Source organism: Chelon labrosus (assembly GCF_963514085.1).
Source record: "Chelon labrosus genome assembly, chromosome: 19".
Lineage (NCBI taxonomy): Eukaryota > Metazoa > Chordata > Actinopteri > Mugiliformes > Mugilidae > Chelon > Chelon labrosus.
The window spans coordinates 11,672,367-11,690,914 of NC_140352.1; the positions used below are offsets into that span (position 1 = coordinate 11,672,367).

General features: G+C 43.4%; 1 protein-coding gene across 1 annotated transcript in view; it reads left to right on the forward strand.

Moving 5' to 3' along the window:
• The first annotated feature begins 2,999 nt into the window (after nt 1–2,999).
• Nucleotides 3,000–18,548, forward strand: part of sema4gb (sema domain, immunoglobulin domain (Ig), transmembrane domain (TM) and short cytoplasmic domain, (semaphorin) 4Gb) — a 33,520-nt gene continuing 17,971 nt past the window's right edge. Inside the window, exons 1-2 of the mRNA XM_084567732.1 lie at nt 3,000–3,468; nt 18,197–18,345. Of these exons, the coding sequence (XP_084423858.1) occupies nt 3,327–3,468; nt 18,197–18,345 (291 nt within the window). The 5' untranslated portion in view covers nt 3,000–3,326. The remainder of the gene's footprint in view (nt 3,469–18,196; nt 18,346–18,548) is intronic.

Consider the following 18,548-nt stretch of genomic DNA (forward strand, 5'->3'; position numbering starts at 1 on the left):
TGCCTATTTTGCCATTAGATTACGTATTGTTATTTGTCAGAGTGACTGTATGACCCTGGCAGACAGCAGTTCTTTTGCAGCTTTTATATATTTTCAATGTAAACAGAGTGGAGGTAAACAAAGGCAGCTTATTTATATTTATACCCCAGTGAATGTGGCCCACAGGATGAACCCGCTCTTCTTCCCTATGGCGTAAGTAATCTCATTTATGGATGTGTGCCAGAGCTCAATGGTTTGGGATTTAAAAGAGTACTATATTAAATATTAAGCATAGCATACGGAACACAATACACAGCCTGGATAAAAGGACAGTAGTAATCAAAGGTCTGTCAGCTTGTTTGGCATTTTAAGTGGCATCAGTTTAAAGGAAGTGCCAGGATAGCTTACCTCTTTCATTGATTTTCCTGCAGAAATGTCACACCACTGCAAATCATTCTGGCCTCTCTGACAGATTCTCATATTGGAAACAACGTCATACTCTGGGAACCTTTCATATTCTGGACACGAGTAGTGACTTCACTTCAAGTTATGCACCAAATGGAAGACACCGAACCGTGTTTCAGACGTCCCAGCAGATCTGCTCTGCTCTGTGGATCAATAACCAGGAAGATATTGATCATGTGCTGTTTTCCACCTACTGTTTAGTTCAATTCCTCTTGTCTCCCCTCGTGCACGTCATGCTGTTCGTGCCTCTGCTAGGGCAGATGTGTTTACTTTTCCCTCCCGGAGTTATCAGGTGTGGGATCACAGTGTTGTCAACGGCGTTTCCAACGGCACACACAACGTCGGTGCAGATGTGTCTAGACAATGGTGTGTTTGCTGCGTGTTACATGACGCCAGCTTTCGTTTGAAATAGTCTAGCTAGACTCTTGTTGCACTCGCTCTTCACTTCACACATAAAGGTTTGCAGGGCCAAAGGAACACTAATGCATATGAGAAAAAGTTTTATGGGGTTTAGTGTTTTTTAATTTGTTTTTAAGTTAATTTTGCGACTGACACAGCAATAAGACTGCAATGTTTAATTTCTTTTAAAGCTGCACTGCAGAACAGTTGTTTTCCCCATAGTGTTCCTCCACTCTACAATGATGAAAGGCCACACCAATGGTAATCTGTTGATTGCTTTCTTTTTAGGCTGAATAATTCTTTCGCATCTAGAGCAATTGTTCTTTCACCCTTTACTAGGTTTTGCACAGAATACCTTGGAGGAAGTAGCATTATCTTTTTAAAATTATTCAAAAACACCAAGAACAGTGACCAAATATGTAAATGGCCGCATTTTTGGTCAAACCATTTGAGTTTGACCAGTTGTCATCATTGGACCCAAGTACAGAACTTCAGTTGTTCGATTTGTCTCCCTCCACTGAAAAGCATACACTGATCAGGCGTAACTTTATGACCATCTCTTAATGTTGTGTAGGTCTCCATTGTGACAAAACAGTTGTGACTCATCAGAGAATGGACATGGGCCTTTTGAGGGTGTCCTGTGGTGTCAGGATGTTGTTAGTGGGGGCGTTTGGGTCCTATGGGTTGAGGGCATTGGCCTCTGTAGATCATCCCACAGATACTTGATCAGTATAGGGAATTTGGAGGCCAGGTCAACACCTTATGCAGTTTTTCATGTATTTTTGTGTTGTTCCTAAACCGTTTTTCTGTGTGTGTGTGCCTGTGTCAAGCTCCATCCTGCTGGGGATGGCTGCTGCCATCAAGGAGTGTCATTGCTATGGGGTGGGGGTGCCTGGTCTGGTCTAGGTGGGTGGTACATGTCTAAGAAACATCCACAGTAATGCCAGGTCCAAAAGAACATTGAATTGTCACAAGATGGTCAATGTTATTCACTTCTCCTGTCAGTGGTTTTAATGTTGTGGCTGATTTGCGTAGAAAAAACAGCATTCCTTAAACTTGGGGTGGAAAAATTAAGCCAAGTCCCAAAAACTGCAGTTCCTTGAATGTCTATTTGAGGCTGGCTTCAAAAGTTTGTCAGTCTCCGTAGGACTCCAACTATACAGCAGAAGAAAACATTGTTACAGATTTCGGTCTCTACAGCTAATTTCCCCTTTCGCAGTACACGGGTACATTAATTATAAAATTCACCTGCTTAACTTAACTCAATTTATGCATAAATAAGGATGTGGTCGCTTTTAGTGGCAGGTGGATGCTGCCGCAGGTTGCTAGCTGTCTGCCTCGTCTTCACCTGCTCACCTCAGCTCCAGTCAAGCTTTACATCTTTAGGTAAGGTAGAGTCAGGCACTGCCAAGATGGCCGCTCTCGATGCCACCCACGTTGAGCTTCAGTCAGGGTTCTTCCATCTTTATATACAGTCAATGCAGCTCGTTAAGTATCTATAAATAAAAACAATGTTGCATACTTATATGAAGCAAAACCATGGACATCACATTGAGAAAAGAGATTCTGATTTGAACTCTTCTCCATCGTATCTTCTAATTTGTCACCTTACAGGTTAGTTTTCAGATCTTAGCACCCAAACTGCTAAGAAAACGGTCATTAGCCTCATTGTACCTCACGCTGCGAGTGATTAGCAGCAGCACCCGCGGAGAGTAAGCTAGGAGTTCTCCAGCGTCGCTGCGTCACAAAGCGGGATTCGCAGTGTTGACCCTTTGATCAGTGACGGGAGCCAGAGAACGGGCAGCCAGGCGGAGATTGTGCTGATGGCACGGGGCCTAATCTCTAGATTATCCATCATGCTGCTCCGGAGTGCACACCGCTAATTAAGAGATGGAGCTGTGTGTTGCAGTATCACATCACAAGGGCACATTATTTAACTCCCCAAACTTTTTAAGTGGTCTTTTATGTAACAGCACCTCAGTCATTCTCTTTGGCTAATTGGTTGTAATCACAGAGTGATGATGCATGCCAGCAAGTAATTTTCTGCTCATGCCGTCAAGTAGGCAAGAAGGTTTATACACCGCATCTGTTCATTAAAGTTCACAAGGCCTGTCTCTGTTGAACATTTGGGAATATTTTTTATTTTTTGAGTCATCCAGTGTCTGCCAGTGGTAGAAAGAAGAAATAATAGCAGTTTTGAGACACATATTTTGCTCCTCTCTTCTGTAAAGTCTAAAATCTCTTTAATGACTGAATTCTACTTCCACCTCAATACAGCAGCATGTAGTTTGACTTGATGCATTGCTTCTCTTTCAATCACACACGTTATTTTCTCTTTCTCTGCACAGACTGAGTTCACAGCTGGAGAACAATCAAAGAGTTTGCTTCTGTTTGCTGCCCGGCCCGGAGATACGCGCCTTTTGTCCTGTACAGACTTGGGTGCGAGTGAAGCTGTGCTTGGACCCAGATCTGTGTGTTTAAACATGGGAGACCAGAGATCAGTCCAGCCAATCCTGCTCCCGCTGCTGCTCCTGATGCTCTTCAGGCTGTCGCAGCTGTGGGCCTTCCCCTTCAGCCCATCCCTGGACCTGGATGTCACTCCCAGGACTACGGTCTTCTCTAAAGGTGAGGGTAAAACCAAATCTTGCACAACTCCTTAAAGGGGAATTACCGTTTTTTACAACTTGGAATTTATTTCTGGCATAAAATATGGCCGTTTACTCACCCATATAACTTTGGTGTCATTTGGAGTCGTTGGGAAGATATTTAGATCTGCATATATCCATATAGTGGGAGTGACTGGGGCACCGAAACACAGTCTCTAAATAACGCATTCTGCCACGAAACTCGTTCATTTCTCCAATATTTTGTTATGATACACTAGTGCTATTCCCCGTTGAGTCCGGAGTTACCTGTTATCTGTTATCTGTAGATTGACCTACAAACTTCTGACCTGGATGATGTCATCTCTGAGCGCCGTGCACACCCGCGGCGGTCGGCTTGTTTACCTGTAATTTGCTACTGCTATTTTTTGCAACATGGCTGAATATTTTTCCGATTCTGAGGTTGTGGACGACGACTTTGTTTATGATGGACGTACTTACCGTTTTGAGCCAGAGTATATGGATGAGGAGCTCGTTGAAAGGAGGATGCGGAGGCAGAGAGAGGAACAGCTGGCCAAAGAACAACAAACCGCTGCATGTCCACAAATAGACAACAGGTAACTCTGGACTTAACGGGGAATAGCACTAGCATATCATAACAAAATTTTGGTGAAATGAACGAGTTTTGCGGCAGATAAAGCGTTATTTAGAGGCTGTGTTTCGGTGCCCCAGTCACTCCCACTATATGGATATATGTGGCGCTCCATTTGAGCTAAATATCTTCTGAACGACTCCAAGTGACACCAAAGTTATATGGGTGAGTAAACGATCGTATTTTATGCTAGAAATAAGGTCCGGGTTGTAAAAAATGGTAGTTCTCCTTTGAGGGTCCACGTCAGGTAGAGCATCAGGGTGCACCTTTAGAGATATTTGGAGATAGGAACTAAAAGAGAAAGGTGCATTCCTATGTTCTAAAAATAAGATTATTATTAATTGTAGTTTTTTTTCTGATTATATGACAGCATGGTCGGCTTCAGCAGCAGCTTTAACACATGAAGGCACTTCTTTTTCTGAATTTAATGTTTTCACATCTCGGGTTTTAGGATCAGTGTGACTTAGGGGTACATTGCAAACAGGAATTAAAAATTAACAGGCAATTTGGCGCATTTAAAATGGTACCAATTTGGTGAAATATAAACAGATATTGGCTAAAAGCACAGCCCTCAAGTTGCAGCCCACATTAGACTTCCTGTTTAGATCCCCCAAAGCATTATGGCAGCAGTAGACGCAAAACATGGCAAGAAGCTAATCACCCAAATAGAAATAGGGACAAAGAAGAGTAGCAGTGACATTTGTCTTGGTGGGGGTCCGATCTGCTAGACGATTTAAAAAAAAAAAAAAACTGTTCTAGATGCATTCATGCAAACACACGTGCACAAGCCCAATAAAGCCCTCCCCTCGCTGCCCTTATTTGCTGGTGCTCCGGCTGCTCCCTCCCCCTCCCCGCTAAAGAAGTGGCACAGTTTTCGAAGTTGGCTCCGAAGACAGCTCCTTCCTGCTCAGAGTTATTAATCGCCTCTCTCATGCCCTGTCCTAGATCACACGGCTCAGCAAACACTTCTAATGAAACAATAGACAAGAGGCCTCCTTAAAAGAGAACCTGAGCACAGTAGACCTGATTAGTGTCCGTGCAGAAAATACTGCTGAATGGCTTTATTTTGCCCCAGAGTGGGCATTCACACACATCAGCAGCACCTCTCCCTTTTACCCCTCTTCACTTCCCACCGGCTCACCTTTCCCCTCCCTCTATCCTCACCCCATATCACTGCGGCAGAGGCTACCGTCGCAGCTGCAGAGAGAAGGGAACTCCGGCACTGGCTCTTACCTCCACTCCACCCCTCTCCACTTTTTCTTCCTCTTCCCTCCTCTGAGGATGAGTATTATTAGCAGACGGGTGGAGTGAACAAGGCCGGCTCTATTGCCAGCCGAGCTCTCCGGTGCAATGTCATTAAAGCTGTTGAGAGGGTTGCAGAGTGAGATGATATTTTGGAGAAGGCTGGATGTGCTGCTCTACGTTCTGAATCACAATCACCCCGAGAGATGAGGATATAACAGACGAGGAGCTGCTTTCTCCCGTGCGCTCTCTGCTTCTGGTGCATTTTCTTGATTCAACCTGAGAGGATGGATGGTTATTTAGTTTGCTGTTTGATGCAGAGATACGACATCCATCTTCAAAATGCACCAATTTGTTGTGGCGTAGAGAAATAACGAGGGGGAAGTATTTATGACACACTGAAAAGCTGAGTACAAATACTGATTGCGGCAAGACTTTTATATAATTGTGGAGTTGTTTACCGCAGCTATTGGGAGCCGAAGCCTTGGGCTAATTATGAAAATCAGTTGTTTATTTATCAAACAAATGAAAAGGACACACTTGATTGACTATGGAGAGTTCATTAGACTGGGCCAATTCATTAAGCCTCATTAAGTAAATCTGTAAACGCATGATAGACAGAACTTATTGTCATGCTTCTGGCTACTTATTTAAATATCTCTGACTCGACTGAGGATTATAAATCACACGTACGTACATATGCTTGCTGCGGCCACTTTTCCGCGCTGCAGCCAGAGCCGGTCTATCATTACGGCTTTTTATTTTTCTCTCTCCGCCCTCATAGAAACTTGTCCTTGACCTACTTCTTAATCACCAGGGGAGGCATGTGAGGGTGCAGGATGTGCATGTGTGTCACCACGAGTTTCATCAGTGTGGCCCCGGTGTGAGCGTGACTGCACTGTATGCGGGTGTGTGTGTGTGTGTGGGCTGCTTCCTGGACGCGCATTTAGTGTCATGAAAAATCAGTCCTCATGTGCGACCACGTTCACTTTCCTGATAGAGACACATGTCGGTGATAAAGATGATATGTGGGTGTCACTACAGTACCTATGGGAGGCTCGTATGGGAAGACCTATATTATGTTTCTTAGCTGGGGTGAGGCTGCATCCATTAATTTATAGTATGCTTTACTAACGGCCTGCATGAGTGGGAGGATAAGAAAATGCTGTATCAGAGGGTGACTGTATGCACTCTGGATGCATATCTAGAGGAATGGTTGCATCTGAAAAGTCAAACCAAAGAAAAAAAGAGATTATTATTCTGATAAATACATTTTCTTTGGGGTTTAAAAGAGGTTGTAACTTTACAGATACATTTTTCAGTTATTTTTTTTGTTTGTTTTGCCCCTGGCTTTACTGTTTTGGTTCACTCTCACCTCTCTCATCAGTTAAAACAGTTCTGAGTCTCTCTTGTATCTGCTCAGCACCACTAGGCAGACAGACAAGATATTGAGCTGATGAATGTAGTTAAATGTTTTGCAGCTAATAGGTGGTTTAAACTTAGAAGCTACGACGGCAGCGCAGCATACTTAGACCGTACGCAGACCCTAGCGCCATGGCGGACGCGCTCCTCCCCAGAAATGTAACTACGCGATGCAGCGACGCAGAGCGCGAGAGCTGTGATTGGTCCGCTTGGTAGTAGCGTGTTTCCGCTTTAGTATTTCCGGCTGCTTCTCCATCTACGCAGTTTTAGAATCGATTGTTTTGGATCAATAAAGATGGAATACATTGAAAAAAGGTTAGCTGAGGAGCTTCGGAGATACAAACATTTGTATGACTCGTCTTTGTTGAAATTCACAGAAAGTTTCAGTCGCCATTGTTGAAAGTGAAGCAGGAAGTAGAAACAAAAAGTAACCTGACACAGTGCCGACTAGCTCTTGGGTGGCGTTCTTACAGACCGAGCCGGACTGACGAGCGCACAAGTATAAATGATTCCCACCAGCGTTGACTATGTGAGTAGGTTACAGCGTCTATGTCCCGCAGTACCCTAAATGAACCTTAAAGAGACAAATATTTGTCTTAGGAGCTGGTGGAGACCAAAGCAGAGCTTGAATGACAGTGAATATTAGACTCAGAGGTAGTCGGAATGAAATGCTAATGCTGCTATTACAGACACATAGAAGGAGTAACAAGAGTAACAAGACACATTAAATGATTAGGGCGGGAAAAACATCAGGGTACAAACTAATACCTTCTCTAGTGGTAATGACGACCTTGTACATGGACGTTTTTCGAGATCACGACTAGTGACTAGTGGCTACCATTAGCTTGATTCAGTGATTTCTAGATGCCAAAAGATGTCATGTTCTCACAGCTTACGTCTCATGTGACCACTTGAAAGCCAAGCATTTTGCGCTCCCAACTTCTCGTGTCGTAACCACAAGCTCAAAAGTACCATTTGAAGGGATCCATTCAAAGCTAAACAGGAACTGATCAACACAAGAAAAAAACAAACTAAACAAAGTCACCCAAAAACTCTTATGCTGTGGACATTGTGTCCATAGATCCCATTGAACTTACATCGCAGGGATTCATGAAACTCGAACGAAAGGGGGCAAGCAGCACTATAGCTTTCAAAAAGAAAGACAGTTTTACATTAAACATATCATCTTATTGTCTCTAATCTCTCTACTCTATAGTCTAGCATTTCTTAAATCCAGTTTTATGGGGAAATTTGAGAGCTGAGACTCTGTTAACAGGTGACTTCTTACCTCTCCCAGAGGTGAGCTTAATGCTTGACTGTGTTTTGAACTTGTGTTTGCTTCGGCATTTCCTGCTCATGCCACCAGACCTGAAGTAATATACTTGTGAAATATTGATGCACTGTAAGTTGTCTGTTGCTTCAGTGACGAGCTGAGATGGAAAAATAGGTCTCCTACACTGTTATTACTGTGGCAATAATAAAGCCTGCCAGTTTGACGCCTTATTGTAGATGAAGCGTTTTCTAGATCCAGCATAGTAATTGAGGAGACAGACTTCTGATGATCGCCAATTTACTGTTCAGCAAAGTCTATTATTTTCTTAGCAAAGAGCCTCAGCAGCTGCATCTACTGCATATTTGAAAATAGATGACACTGATAATTTGCTCACATTATCAGCTGGTCCAAGGCTGCTTGGACGGTTGTTGTTTAATCTCCATCTCAACCGCAAGACAACGCTGTTACACCACGTTGTCACTGTTTTGGTTTTTTAACGCCGTGTGGTGACATTTCAGACTCCGGACCATCAAATCCACTGAGATGTCTGCGATGCTTTGATCGTGTTCCCCTCTGGTAGTGCTAATGTGTGATTTTGAAAGGTTCTTACTGGTGATTCATTGATAGCATCTAACAAGACCTCAAACAACACTAGGACTATTAGCGCCTCGTATGTCTTTCATCTCATTCGGGCAATCTGCCTGGTTGCAGAAATTTCTGCGAAAACCTTGGCTCTGACACAAGCTATTAAAAAAGACAATGGGTTTGTGTCATTATTGATATCATAAGCATACCACTGCTACCTAGATGTGACACATAACAGATGATATCTCTAATAGTGACATTTCTACTCTGGAAAAGCAAAGGACACAGAGTATATGGATGAACCCTTTGTCACGTCACCAGTAGGTTTCCTGAAGAACAGCACTGAAGCTCAGTGTGGTGTCTCTAGTGGTCGCCATCTTGTCAGTGTCTCACTCTACCTAACTCTCGGCTAATTAAAAAATTGGGAAACGAGGTGGACCGTGAATGGACCCGAGGGAGACGGGTGACAAGTGGTGACCTGTGAGGGCACCCACCTGTCACTCACAGCAACCGTATATCCATATAGTGGCAGTGACTGGGGCACCGAAACACAGCCTCTAAATAACGCATTATCTGCCGCGAAACTCGTTCATTTCACCAATATGTTGTTATGATACGCTAGTGCTATTCCCCGTTGAGTCCGGAGTTACCTGCTGTCATCATCCGGGGTCTGTAGATTGACCTACTAACTTCTGACCTGGATGATGTCATCTCTGAGAAACGCGCAGCACCTGCAACGGTCGGTTTGTTTGCACGTCCGCGAATGGACAACAGATAACTCTGGATTCAATGGGGAATAGCACTAGCGTATCATAACGAAATATTGGCGAAATGAACGAGTTTCCTGGCAGATAATGCGTTATTTAGAGGCTGCTTTTCGGTGCCCCAGTCACTCCCACTATATGGATATACGCGATGCTCCACTGGATCTAAATATCTTCCGAACGACTCCAAATGACACCAAAGTTATATGGGTGAGTAAACGATCGTATTTTATGTCAGAAATGAGGTCCAGGTTGTAAAAATACGGTAATTCCCCTTTAAGCCCTAATATAATTTAAATGTGTGAGTTACATAAAAATTCAAAGTGCAGTCAAGAAATTAACTTCAGTCACCAAAACAGGTTTTTTGTACCAGGCTAGAAACAGGTTTATTTCTGCTTAAAAGTTGGATATTTTAACTTAGAGGTCTGTGAAGAATCACTTTTAAAACGAGCCTCACTTGCCACTTCCTGTTTGACTCAGCTCCTGAGGTTGCCGCTAGGTATGACTTCTGGTTTCAGCAAAGCAAGGTTTTTTCGGTCTTTTAGGTAATGTTTTTGGGCTTTTATGCCTTTGATTTGATTGATGGTAGCGGTGCCTCCACCAAGAACTGTGGAGGCTGGAATCAAAACGACCACATCCTTAATTATGCACAACTTTAAAACTCAATACACATTCAATTAGTGAGTTATATACAAATTCACTACTGTAACAGCTGTCATCAAGGGGGGAATTATCCATAAAGACCAGGTTGTAAACATTTAAATGTGGAGGTCTATGGAGATTGACTTCCTTTTGGAATTAACTGCGGTTTTTGGCAATTATGCATTGGCTTCCTGTTCAGAAGCAGAAGTTTATCATGTCATGTCCAAAATTATTTCCACGGCAAGTTAGTTGTAAATGGAATAAATGTTCATTTTTATGCTTGCATTTAGCCCTAGTGGCATCTCTCTGTGCTGACAAAGGATTTATTGTCAACAATTACAATAATAAACACTATACTATATATATTTAGTATTTAATAGATATATAAACAGTGTGATTTGAAGTGGGAAACCTATCCACTCGCCAACAGCATGTCCTACTTCAAACAGACCTGTGGACACTGACCCGATCCCGAATGCAGTTGACCCGAGCAGAAAGACAATACCGAGAGTGGCAGCAGTGTGACAGCAATACGTGTCATTTTTCCTGCACTTCGCAGTTCACACTCTCCATCCATGGCGTCAGAAAAAAACCACCAGGCAGAGAGAGCCTTGTGAATCAAAGACATGTGAACGGTCCATCTTTTTTTTCTTTTCTGAATTTCCTCTCACGTATATATTTGTGTTTCAAAACTGGGGCATATAGAAATACGACCAGTCCTCTGAATCGCCACTCACATCTGTGATTCGTGAAGTTAGTTGCTTGTTGGAGAAACCAATCAAATATCTGTAAATTCCTACATAGCCGGCTACGTTCAGTGACAGGAAAATAGCAACAAGCATGAGATTGGCATCTTGTTGTGAGGCTGGAATAACAGCTCCTAAATCGACGCTTAGGAATGTTAGAGCAGCTTCTGTGTCGACTGAAAATGACACTGACGGGATGGGTTAGGGCGAAATAACACCACATCCCCTCCTCTCAGCAGGAAACGTCAGTCCGAATGAACACAGTGACAGTTTATCTTGATTATCAGGCTAGTTTTAGATAGTGCTGCATTAAACTGCAGGTAACCGTGGCAACAGTACTCGCTAACTGCTATTTCGGCCGGGAACGCACACTTCTGTATTTGCCTGTGGCTAATAGCAAATGTCCTGCAATGGAAAATGAAGGATTCAGCAGAGGACAGACCGCTGCACTGCACATTTTTCACCTCGGCCTATGTTCTTATATGGTCGCTTACATAACACGCAGTCATGGTCAGTGACTCTCGGGCCGAGTAAAGAAATAAAGAGATGCTTATATAATGTGGCTAAAGTTGACGACAACTGACAGCTCTGATTGCTGTCCGAGTGAGTTAAGTCAGCTTCTCCTTCCAGCATTTGTTCCCAAATCTTCTTTTAAGCACGTGTTCATGTGTGTGTCACACGCTCTCCATAACGAGTCCAGTGATCAGTGAGTCACACAGGAAGTCACGCACACAAACAAACAAACAAACAAACAAGCATAGACTGGATTTACTATCATCTTGGACCCCACCATGGAGGATTACAACTGTGTCTGAGCATGAGTGCGCACATTCTGGTTGCACCACCTGTGCCGGCTCAGTGTTGATACACACTGGTAAACACACAGTGCACACTCGTCTTCAGATCTTCTGAGTCACTTCCAGAAATGTCTTCGCTCTTCTTTCAGGAGACAAATGATGAGTGGAAAAAGGTGTGAGGTACATTATGTGTAACCGCTGGAAAAAACTGACAGCGGTTTCTGACGGGCACTAGTTTTGACCTCTCCCCCTGAACTGAATGATGTACATCCACACAAAATAATGTGCACTCACGTATACAAGATAACTACAGTGAACAGAAACCAGCCAGCAGGCTAAAAGGCATCTGGCACTCCTCAGCGCTCTGTTGACTTTCCTCATTGATTTTTCAGCAAAGCGCAAGGTGCACCGTGTGTGTTTGTGTGCGTGTGAGAGCCTCGGATTCAAAGCAGCAGCGTTAGGGAACAGTAGGTCGACATCTGCGTGGGTCTCTTCTTAATTTAATATTCATGGATGCGGCGATAAATAGTTCAAATGTCACGTTTTTATTTCGGTTATTTCTATCTATGAAGCCGCGCCAGTCGATAATTTTATAGTAGATCAAAGGACTACGCATGATGTGAAAGGTGTTGTTTGTAGTGGCGAACCTTAACAAAGGTAGTATTTTCTGCTTGGTGAACAGTTTCCTGACATTTGTGCCCCGTCCACGTACAAAGAGACTCACTCATCGCACATTACTCCATAGCTCCAAGGCTCTGCTTGCCACAAATCAAATAAACCCAGCAGAAAATATTGTTAGCGTATGGAGCTAGCTTTTCTTCTATTTGAAAATAAATTAAGCAACACTACGTCTCCATGTTAGCTCCCCCAGCACTCAAAGCCAGCTATCAGCATGGTGAATTCAGTGGCAGGAACCAAAAGTAGTGGACGTTTTCTTGAAGTAAACACTTGAGGAACTCAGTTGCTCCTATTGTCGTCGCCTCAAAGTTGTAATTAGTTCAACTTGGTACTCGCCCACTGCGGTTCACTAAAAGATTTAGTCGGTGGATTTCATTAACATTACATAGTCTCTTATCACACATTCTCTTTGTGTACACCATTTATTTTTTGAGCCCAAACCTTAAACTTTCAGCTATGTTCTGCTATCTAATGAGGTGTCAGATCAGAAAAGGTCCATGTGGTTGTGTATCTGGACTTCCCACACTGAGTGGACGGTCTCTAAGTGTGTTGTACTTTGTACTTTGTGTACATTTGCGTACAACAAAAAGGACCCGTTTATTTTTAAATCGTCACATGCAGCTGACTGATTGGTTTTAGAGCATATCTGTAATTGCGGCCCATTGATTTTCACTTACGTGATTCGGACAAAACTGTGAATTAGTTTTCTGAGCGCCTTGTCAGTTCGAGATCGAGAGGCATGAAGCAACACACGGTCGCGTCACGTTAGATCCCGGACCAAGGTCGCTGTGCCTCTGCTGCCTTGGAGCCATGGACAGTTTGTGTCACCGTGGTCCTGCTCATCGGCGCAGTGCTTGTTGATCACACAGACACTATTTTTATAAGATAGAAACCAAGGCTTTTGCTCACTCTTGGATGACTCACGAGTTACGGCCACTCCACTTTGCCTTGGGTTGTCATTGTGTTTGCGCAAGTCTTATATATGAGGGATATGCAGTGTTCTTGTGAAGAGGACATTGTTCATGTTATGAATTTCTTGTGTGACTTTGCATTTATTTTTTGCATTGACTTTCCCCGTCACGGTCACCCCTCGTACACTCTCGCGTACAGGTTTGTGTTTTGTTGCGTGAATGCCTTTTAGGCAGGGCCGCAGTATCTCTGTGTGTTTGAGAGATAGAGTCCTGGCCCTTTCTGACAGAGAAACCCCCCAGCAACCCTTCATATGAATCTCCTCCTGGCGTGTCCTGACCTTTGGCTGTGTTGGAGGAGCTGCTTGTTACTCACTCAAATCTGAGACTGAGGAATAATAAGTGACGGTCACACGTTCCTCACTGTGGATTTCATATAGAGTCACAGAGGGTTTTGCCGCCGTTGTCGCTTTGGAAAGCAGCAGAAAGAACTTCTTCAAACCAGAACTTACACCATCTTTAATGGGTAATTCTATCTTATGACATATATATATTTATATAAAAGGAATATACCTTATATTCTGCTCAATGCCATCTTTGCACTGCCTAACTCCACCTCACGCTTAGCTAATTCAAAAATGGGCAGAGCATAGGAGTAAACTGAAGTAAACTACCAACCTGTGAGGGCAACGTTGGCTTTATGCTGGTGGTTGCCACTTGATTTGGATGAGGAAAATGATCAAATAACCTTCCTGACGAAGGCTGTTTGAGCCGAAACGCGTCGAAGTGGTCTTTTAAGTATGACTTGCCCATAAAATAAAGGCATTTTAACTTTCTCATTGGATGAGTGCCTAGGTTTTTTCTATTTTTTTACATTTGATTAAGCCCTCAACCTAAGAGCACCATCTTAACAACAAAAAAAAGATATATGGTTCCAGGCAGCACTCCAACTCAACCTCTCTAACCTACAGACCAGTTGAATTTTTAACTTCTCTACTTACCTCTTCAGTTTCCCCGAGCACTGCACTCACTTTGACCACCCAATAAAGTAGTTTAGATACGCTTGCGTCACCTCCGTTTGCTAGAAATCCTCATTAAATCTGGCAGAATAGTGGCATATGTGCTATATCTGCAAAGTGAGATTCAGTATTTACACTACTGACTGAAAATTAAATGCCAGAGCTTTTAAAAATGTGAAAAATTCATGTTAGGGAACTTTTGCTTCTTCTACTGGGAGCTACAGAGTATATGCAGTGTCATTCTTCGCTGCTGCCGTGCATATATATAATCGTGACGAGCCTGAAAAGCCAGTATGATAATCAGCTAATTATTGACCAGTGAGAGGGTCCCTGTGGTTGCCTCGCTGTCAGAGACAGAACCAGTATGAAAAGGTATAGGTAGGAAGAAAGGAAGGAAGGAAGGTGGGCGGCAGTCTGACTCAGTCTCTGGTTTTCTGGAGAGTGCTTACCGAGCCACTGTCATTGCCCACTGTGTCCATGTGACAGTCAGACAAGCAGACAGTCATGCGGGAAACTGACATGTGATGTCGGGGGAAACTCTTAACAGTTTTTCTCCGTGTCGTATTATGCAAGATCAGATACACTGGGAGATCCGCTGTCATCCTCATTATCGTCACGGTTGTTGTGAATCAGAGCAGCAAAGGCGTTACTTCATAGAGTAGTGACAGCCTTGAAAAGATGTGCATGTTTGTCTTCTTGTATTTTACATAAACATGGACTCCAGTTTCGGTTGGGATGATAATTTTTAACTGGTTTAGCAGGATTTCTTGGAATAAGTTGTACCAGACATTTGTCTCCAACTTAACAGTCTTAACTGTCTTAACTGTCTTCATCTGTTGTATTCAGTTCATGCTCCAAGGAATTAAACGTGTAGTAACAACCCCAACTATATGTGAGTTGTTTTTGCTCATTATTACTGCAAATTGATGCAATATTTGACTATTATTCTTATTCACAGAGGCATGTGAGTAAAAGGTTCCAGTATATATATGACAGTAAAGTTTCATCTTCTGTATTGTTGTTTGATTAGTTCCTGTTTTGAAGAGGAACTTGACCACTTTTGAACGTCATCAATTATTTCATCTCTAATGCCACTACCATGTGTTCAATGTTTAGAAAGACTCAGCAGTTTTCTGTGTAATGCTGATGGGTCATCATGGTGGTGATCTCCCTTTCCTGTCTGTCTGTCCCTTCCCCTTCTTTGCCTCCTCCGACAGCAGGTAGCGTTTCTAAGTTCTCGTTCTTGCCTCTAATTTCTGGCACTGGGAATAGCTGCCCGATGGCCAGTGGGGAAAACAAAAGCTTAAACCTCTTTCTGTTCATACTCTCAGGAGATTTTGTTCCCAGTGGAAGACAGAGTTAGAATAGTGCAAGTGAGGTTTATAATGAACTAATTTAAATGCATGTGATATTCCTTAACCGGTGTGTTGTGCAGCAAACTGCAGTTCCTTAAATGTCCATTTGAGGCTGGCTCAAAAAGGAAGTCGTCCATGTTAAACTGTCCAAACTTTAAAGTGGAAATAGTAAAATAAATGTTTATAGCCTGGTACAAAAAAAAATTCTGCGCTCTTTAGCTAATTTCTCCATCCATGAAAACTGTATGAGAGGGATGCATCTTTATTTAACTCAGCCATTTAAATTATATTAAAGTTATGCAAAATAAAGGCATTGACAAGTGGGTTCCCTCGCATATTTTATGAATCAAGGTGGAGTCAGGCGCTGCCAAGATGGCGACGGCCAGAGACACCACATTGAGCTTCAAAAGAAAGCTTTAGGAACGTTATGGGAGATGTCATGCAGGGTTCGTTCATCTTCATTAAGCCGGTGGCTCAAAGACAAAGTTGTTGTTTGAGACGCTTCCTGTTTGTTATTAGCGACTCTATTGAGTTGTTCTCTGAAGTTCGGTCTTTTCCCCTTGGTTTGAATCAGATAATTCAAATTATTGGCGTAAGTCACCCCTGCTAAGTTGCTGCTGACCCTGATCTAATTCAGAAGCTGAAATCTACGAGCCACGGCTCAGAATTGCTGGTTAATCATCTCAGTGCCTACCTACTGTGATCCCCTGCCACCTCCAGCTGTTCTGGACCCTTCTCGCTCCACCAGATGTACAATGAACAGGAGAACAGATTAACCGCGACAAGCGTGCAAGGCCCCACACCGGAGTGAATCGATTGGTGGAGGCCCAATATAGGTTGTCTTAATAATGGGTGCTGGAGCGCGCTGCCGTCAGTTCATAATGAAAAAAGACAGGGGAGAGAGTGGTAGAGAGGATGTGTGGAGATTAATAAGCCCATCTGCACTCTGCTGACTCATATTCCTCAGTGTAACACTGGAGATACCTTCACTTATTCTGTTATTCTAAGATGACAGCTGCTCTTTCTGCATGAGGGCTTTTTATTCTCCTGTACGTCAGATTCAGTTAATCAGACATTAATCACTAATTTTTTGTGCAAACAAAAGCTCTACAAATCTACTTGTGTGCTGAGGGAGATCTTCTGTACCTACAGAAAATAATAAAATAACAACAATGCCCTCATTTTCTCTGTCTCATAGCAGCAGCTCAACCTGCCCCAATTTCTGAGGTGCTACATTGGGGTGCGTTCAACTATTTAGTTTAGTGCACCCGGCCAATTATTTTGTAATGAATAAATAATCTCTTTGTCTGCACCAATAACAGAACAACAGCCACCAATTTTATTTTATATTATTATTCTTAACCCTTCTTTGGCCCATTTAAACACTCCCCCCCCGCCCCCACATGTTCACAGCAGTGATACTGTTGACGCTGTGGCAGTGGTGATGATGTGATTTGGCAGTACTGGGGCACGATTCCCGCTGAATGCCCTAAAATCTTGCCTCCCCTGTGTCCCCCATCCCCACATTCTGCCTATGCAGTGCTCTCAACAGTCACTCCAGCGACTACCCCCCATCTCCCAGATCTGCTGTCGGGTCTCGGCCTCACACTGTCTCGCTAAGCATGTTCATTTGTGGGTGTGTGTGTAGGCTGTGAGTATTCTCCGGTGAGTGCAAAGTAAAGAGTGAAGCGTTTGCAGTCTTGCAGTTTGCAAGTAGGGACTTTTGAGCTGTTAATACATTATAGTACAAGGGGTTGATTAGTGTTTAGGATTCTGGTGTTAATCTGACAACTGAGATTCAGGCAAAACAACACTATTTTAGCACCTTAATGTGTTTTTTTGTTGAGCTAAATTTGCTATACAGATATAAACATGCAACGCAATGAAGACGGCTCGAGACACCACACTGAGGGTTCATGCAGGGTTCATCCGTCTTCATACAGAGCCACTGAAGGCAAGGAAAGATCCTCAGCTAAAGTTGCCTTATTTGTTCTCTCTCTTCTATCCACCTGGTATCAATTACTTTGTGTTTACCGTCAGTCCATTTAATTCGGGACACTACTGCAGGACAATATTGTTTGAAATTGAGACCCAAATGTCTTGGCTTCCTCGTCCACGCATGGGTCAAACTCCAGACCCACTATGCTCTACAAATACACATAGCTTTGACCTTATGACTGATATTGTGTAGGTCTCCCTTGTGTCTCCAAAACAGTTGTGACCTTCTGAGGGTGTCCTGTGGTGTCTGGCGACAGAATGTTATTAGTGGTGGCCTTTGGGTCCTGTGGGTTGAAGGGAGGGGTATCTGTGGATCAGGCTTGTTCCAGTGCATCCCTCAGATACTTGATCAGTTTGGGATCTAGTGAATTTGGAGGCCAGGTCAAGGCCTTGTGCTGTTCTTCATGTTTTTTTAAGTTGTTCCTCGGGCTGCACCCTGCTGGGAATGGCTGCTGCCATCAAGGAGTGTCATTGCTATGGGGTGGGGGTGTCTGGTCTGGTCTAGGTGGGTGGTACATGTCTAAGTAACATCCACACGAATGCCAGGTCCAGATGTTTTCCAGCCGAACATTGAATTGTCACAAGATGGTCAATGTTATTCACTTCTCCTGTCAGTGGTTTTAATGTTGTGGCTGATCGCACCTGCAACATGTGACCGTGTATTTGCAGGTATGTTGGGCAGCGCTCGTTTCACCGGCTCTTCCAGGAACTACAGCACCCTGCTGCTGGAGGATGAGGCCGGACTGCTGTACGTGGGAGGCAGAGGGGCTCTATACGCTCTCAACACGTCCAACATCTCCACACCTGCAAACCTCACGGTGAGTGCCAAGAACCACACATTACCCCATAATTTCCGCCGCTAAGAAACCTCCTTTCACAAGGTTTTCTCCCATTTTTTAAAGTGCTGAAGGAGGAGAAACTAATTATAGCCTTGAGCAGATTGAGTAAATTCCATTGTGTTCCTCCAATTTTATGGATATTGGATTAAATGCACCGGGCATTTTTTCAAGAATTACTGAAG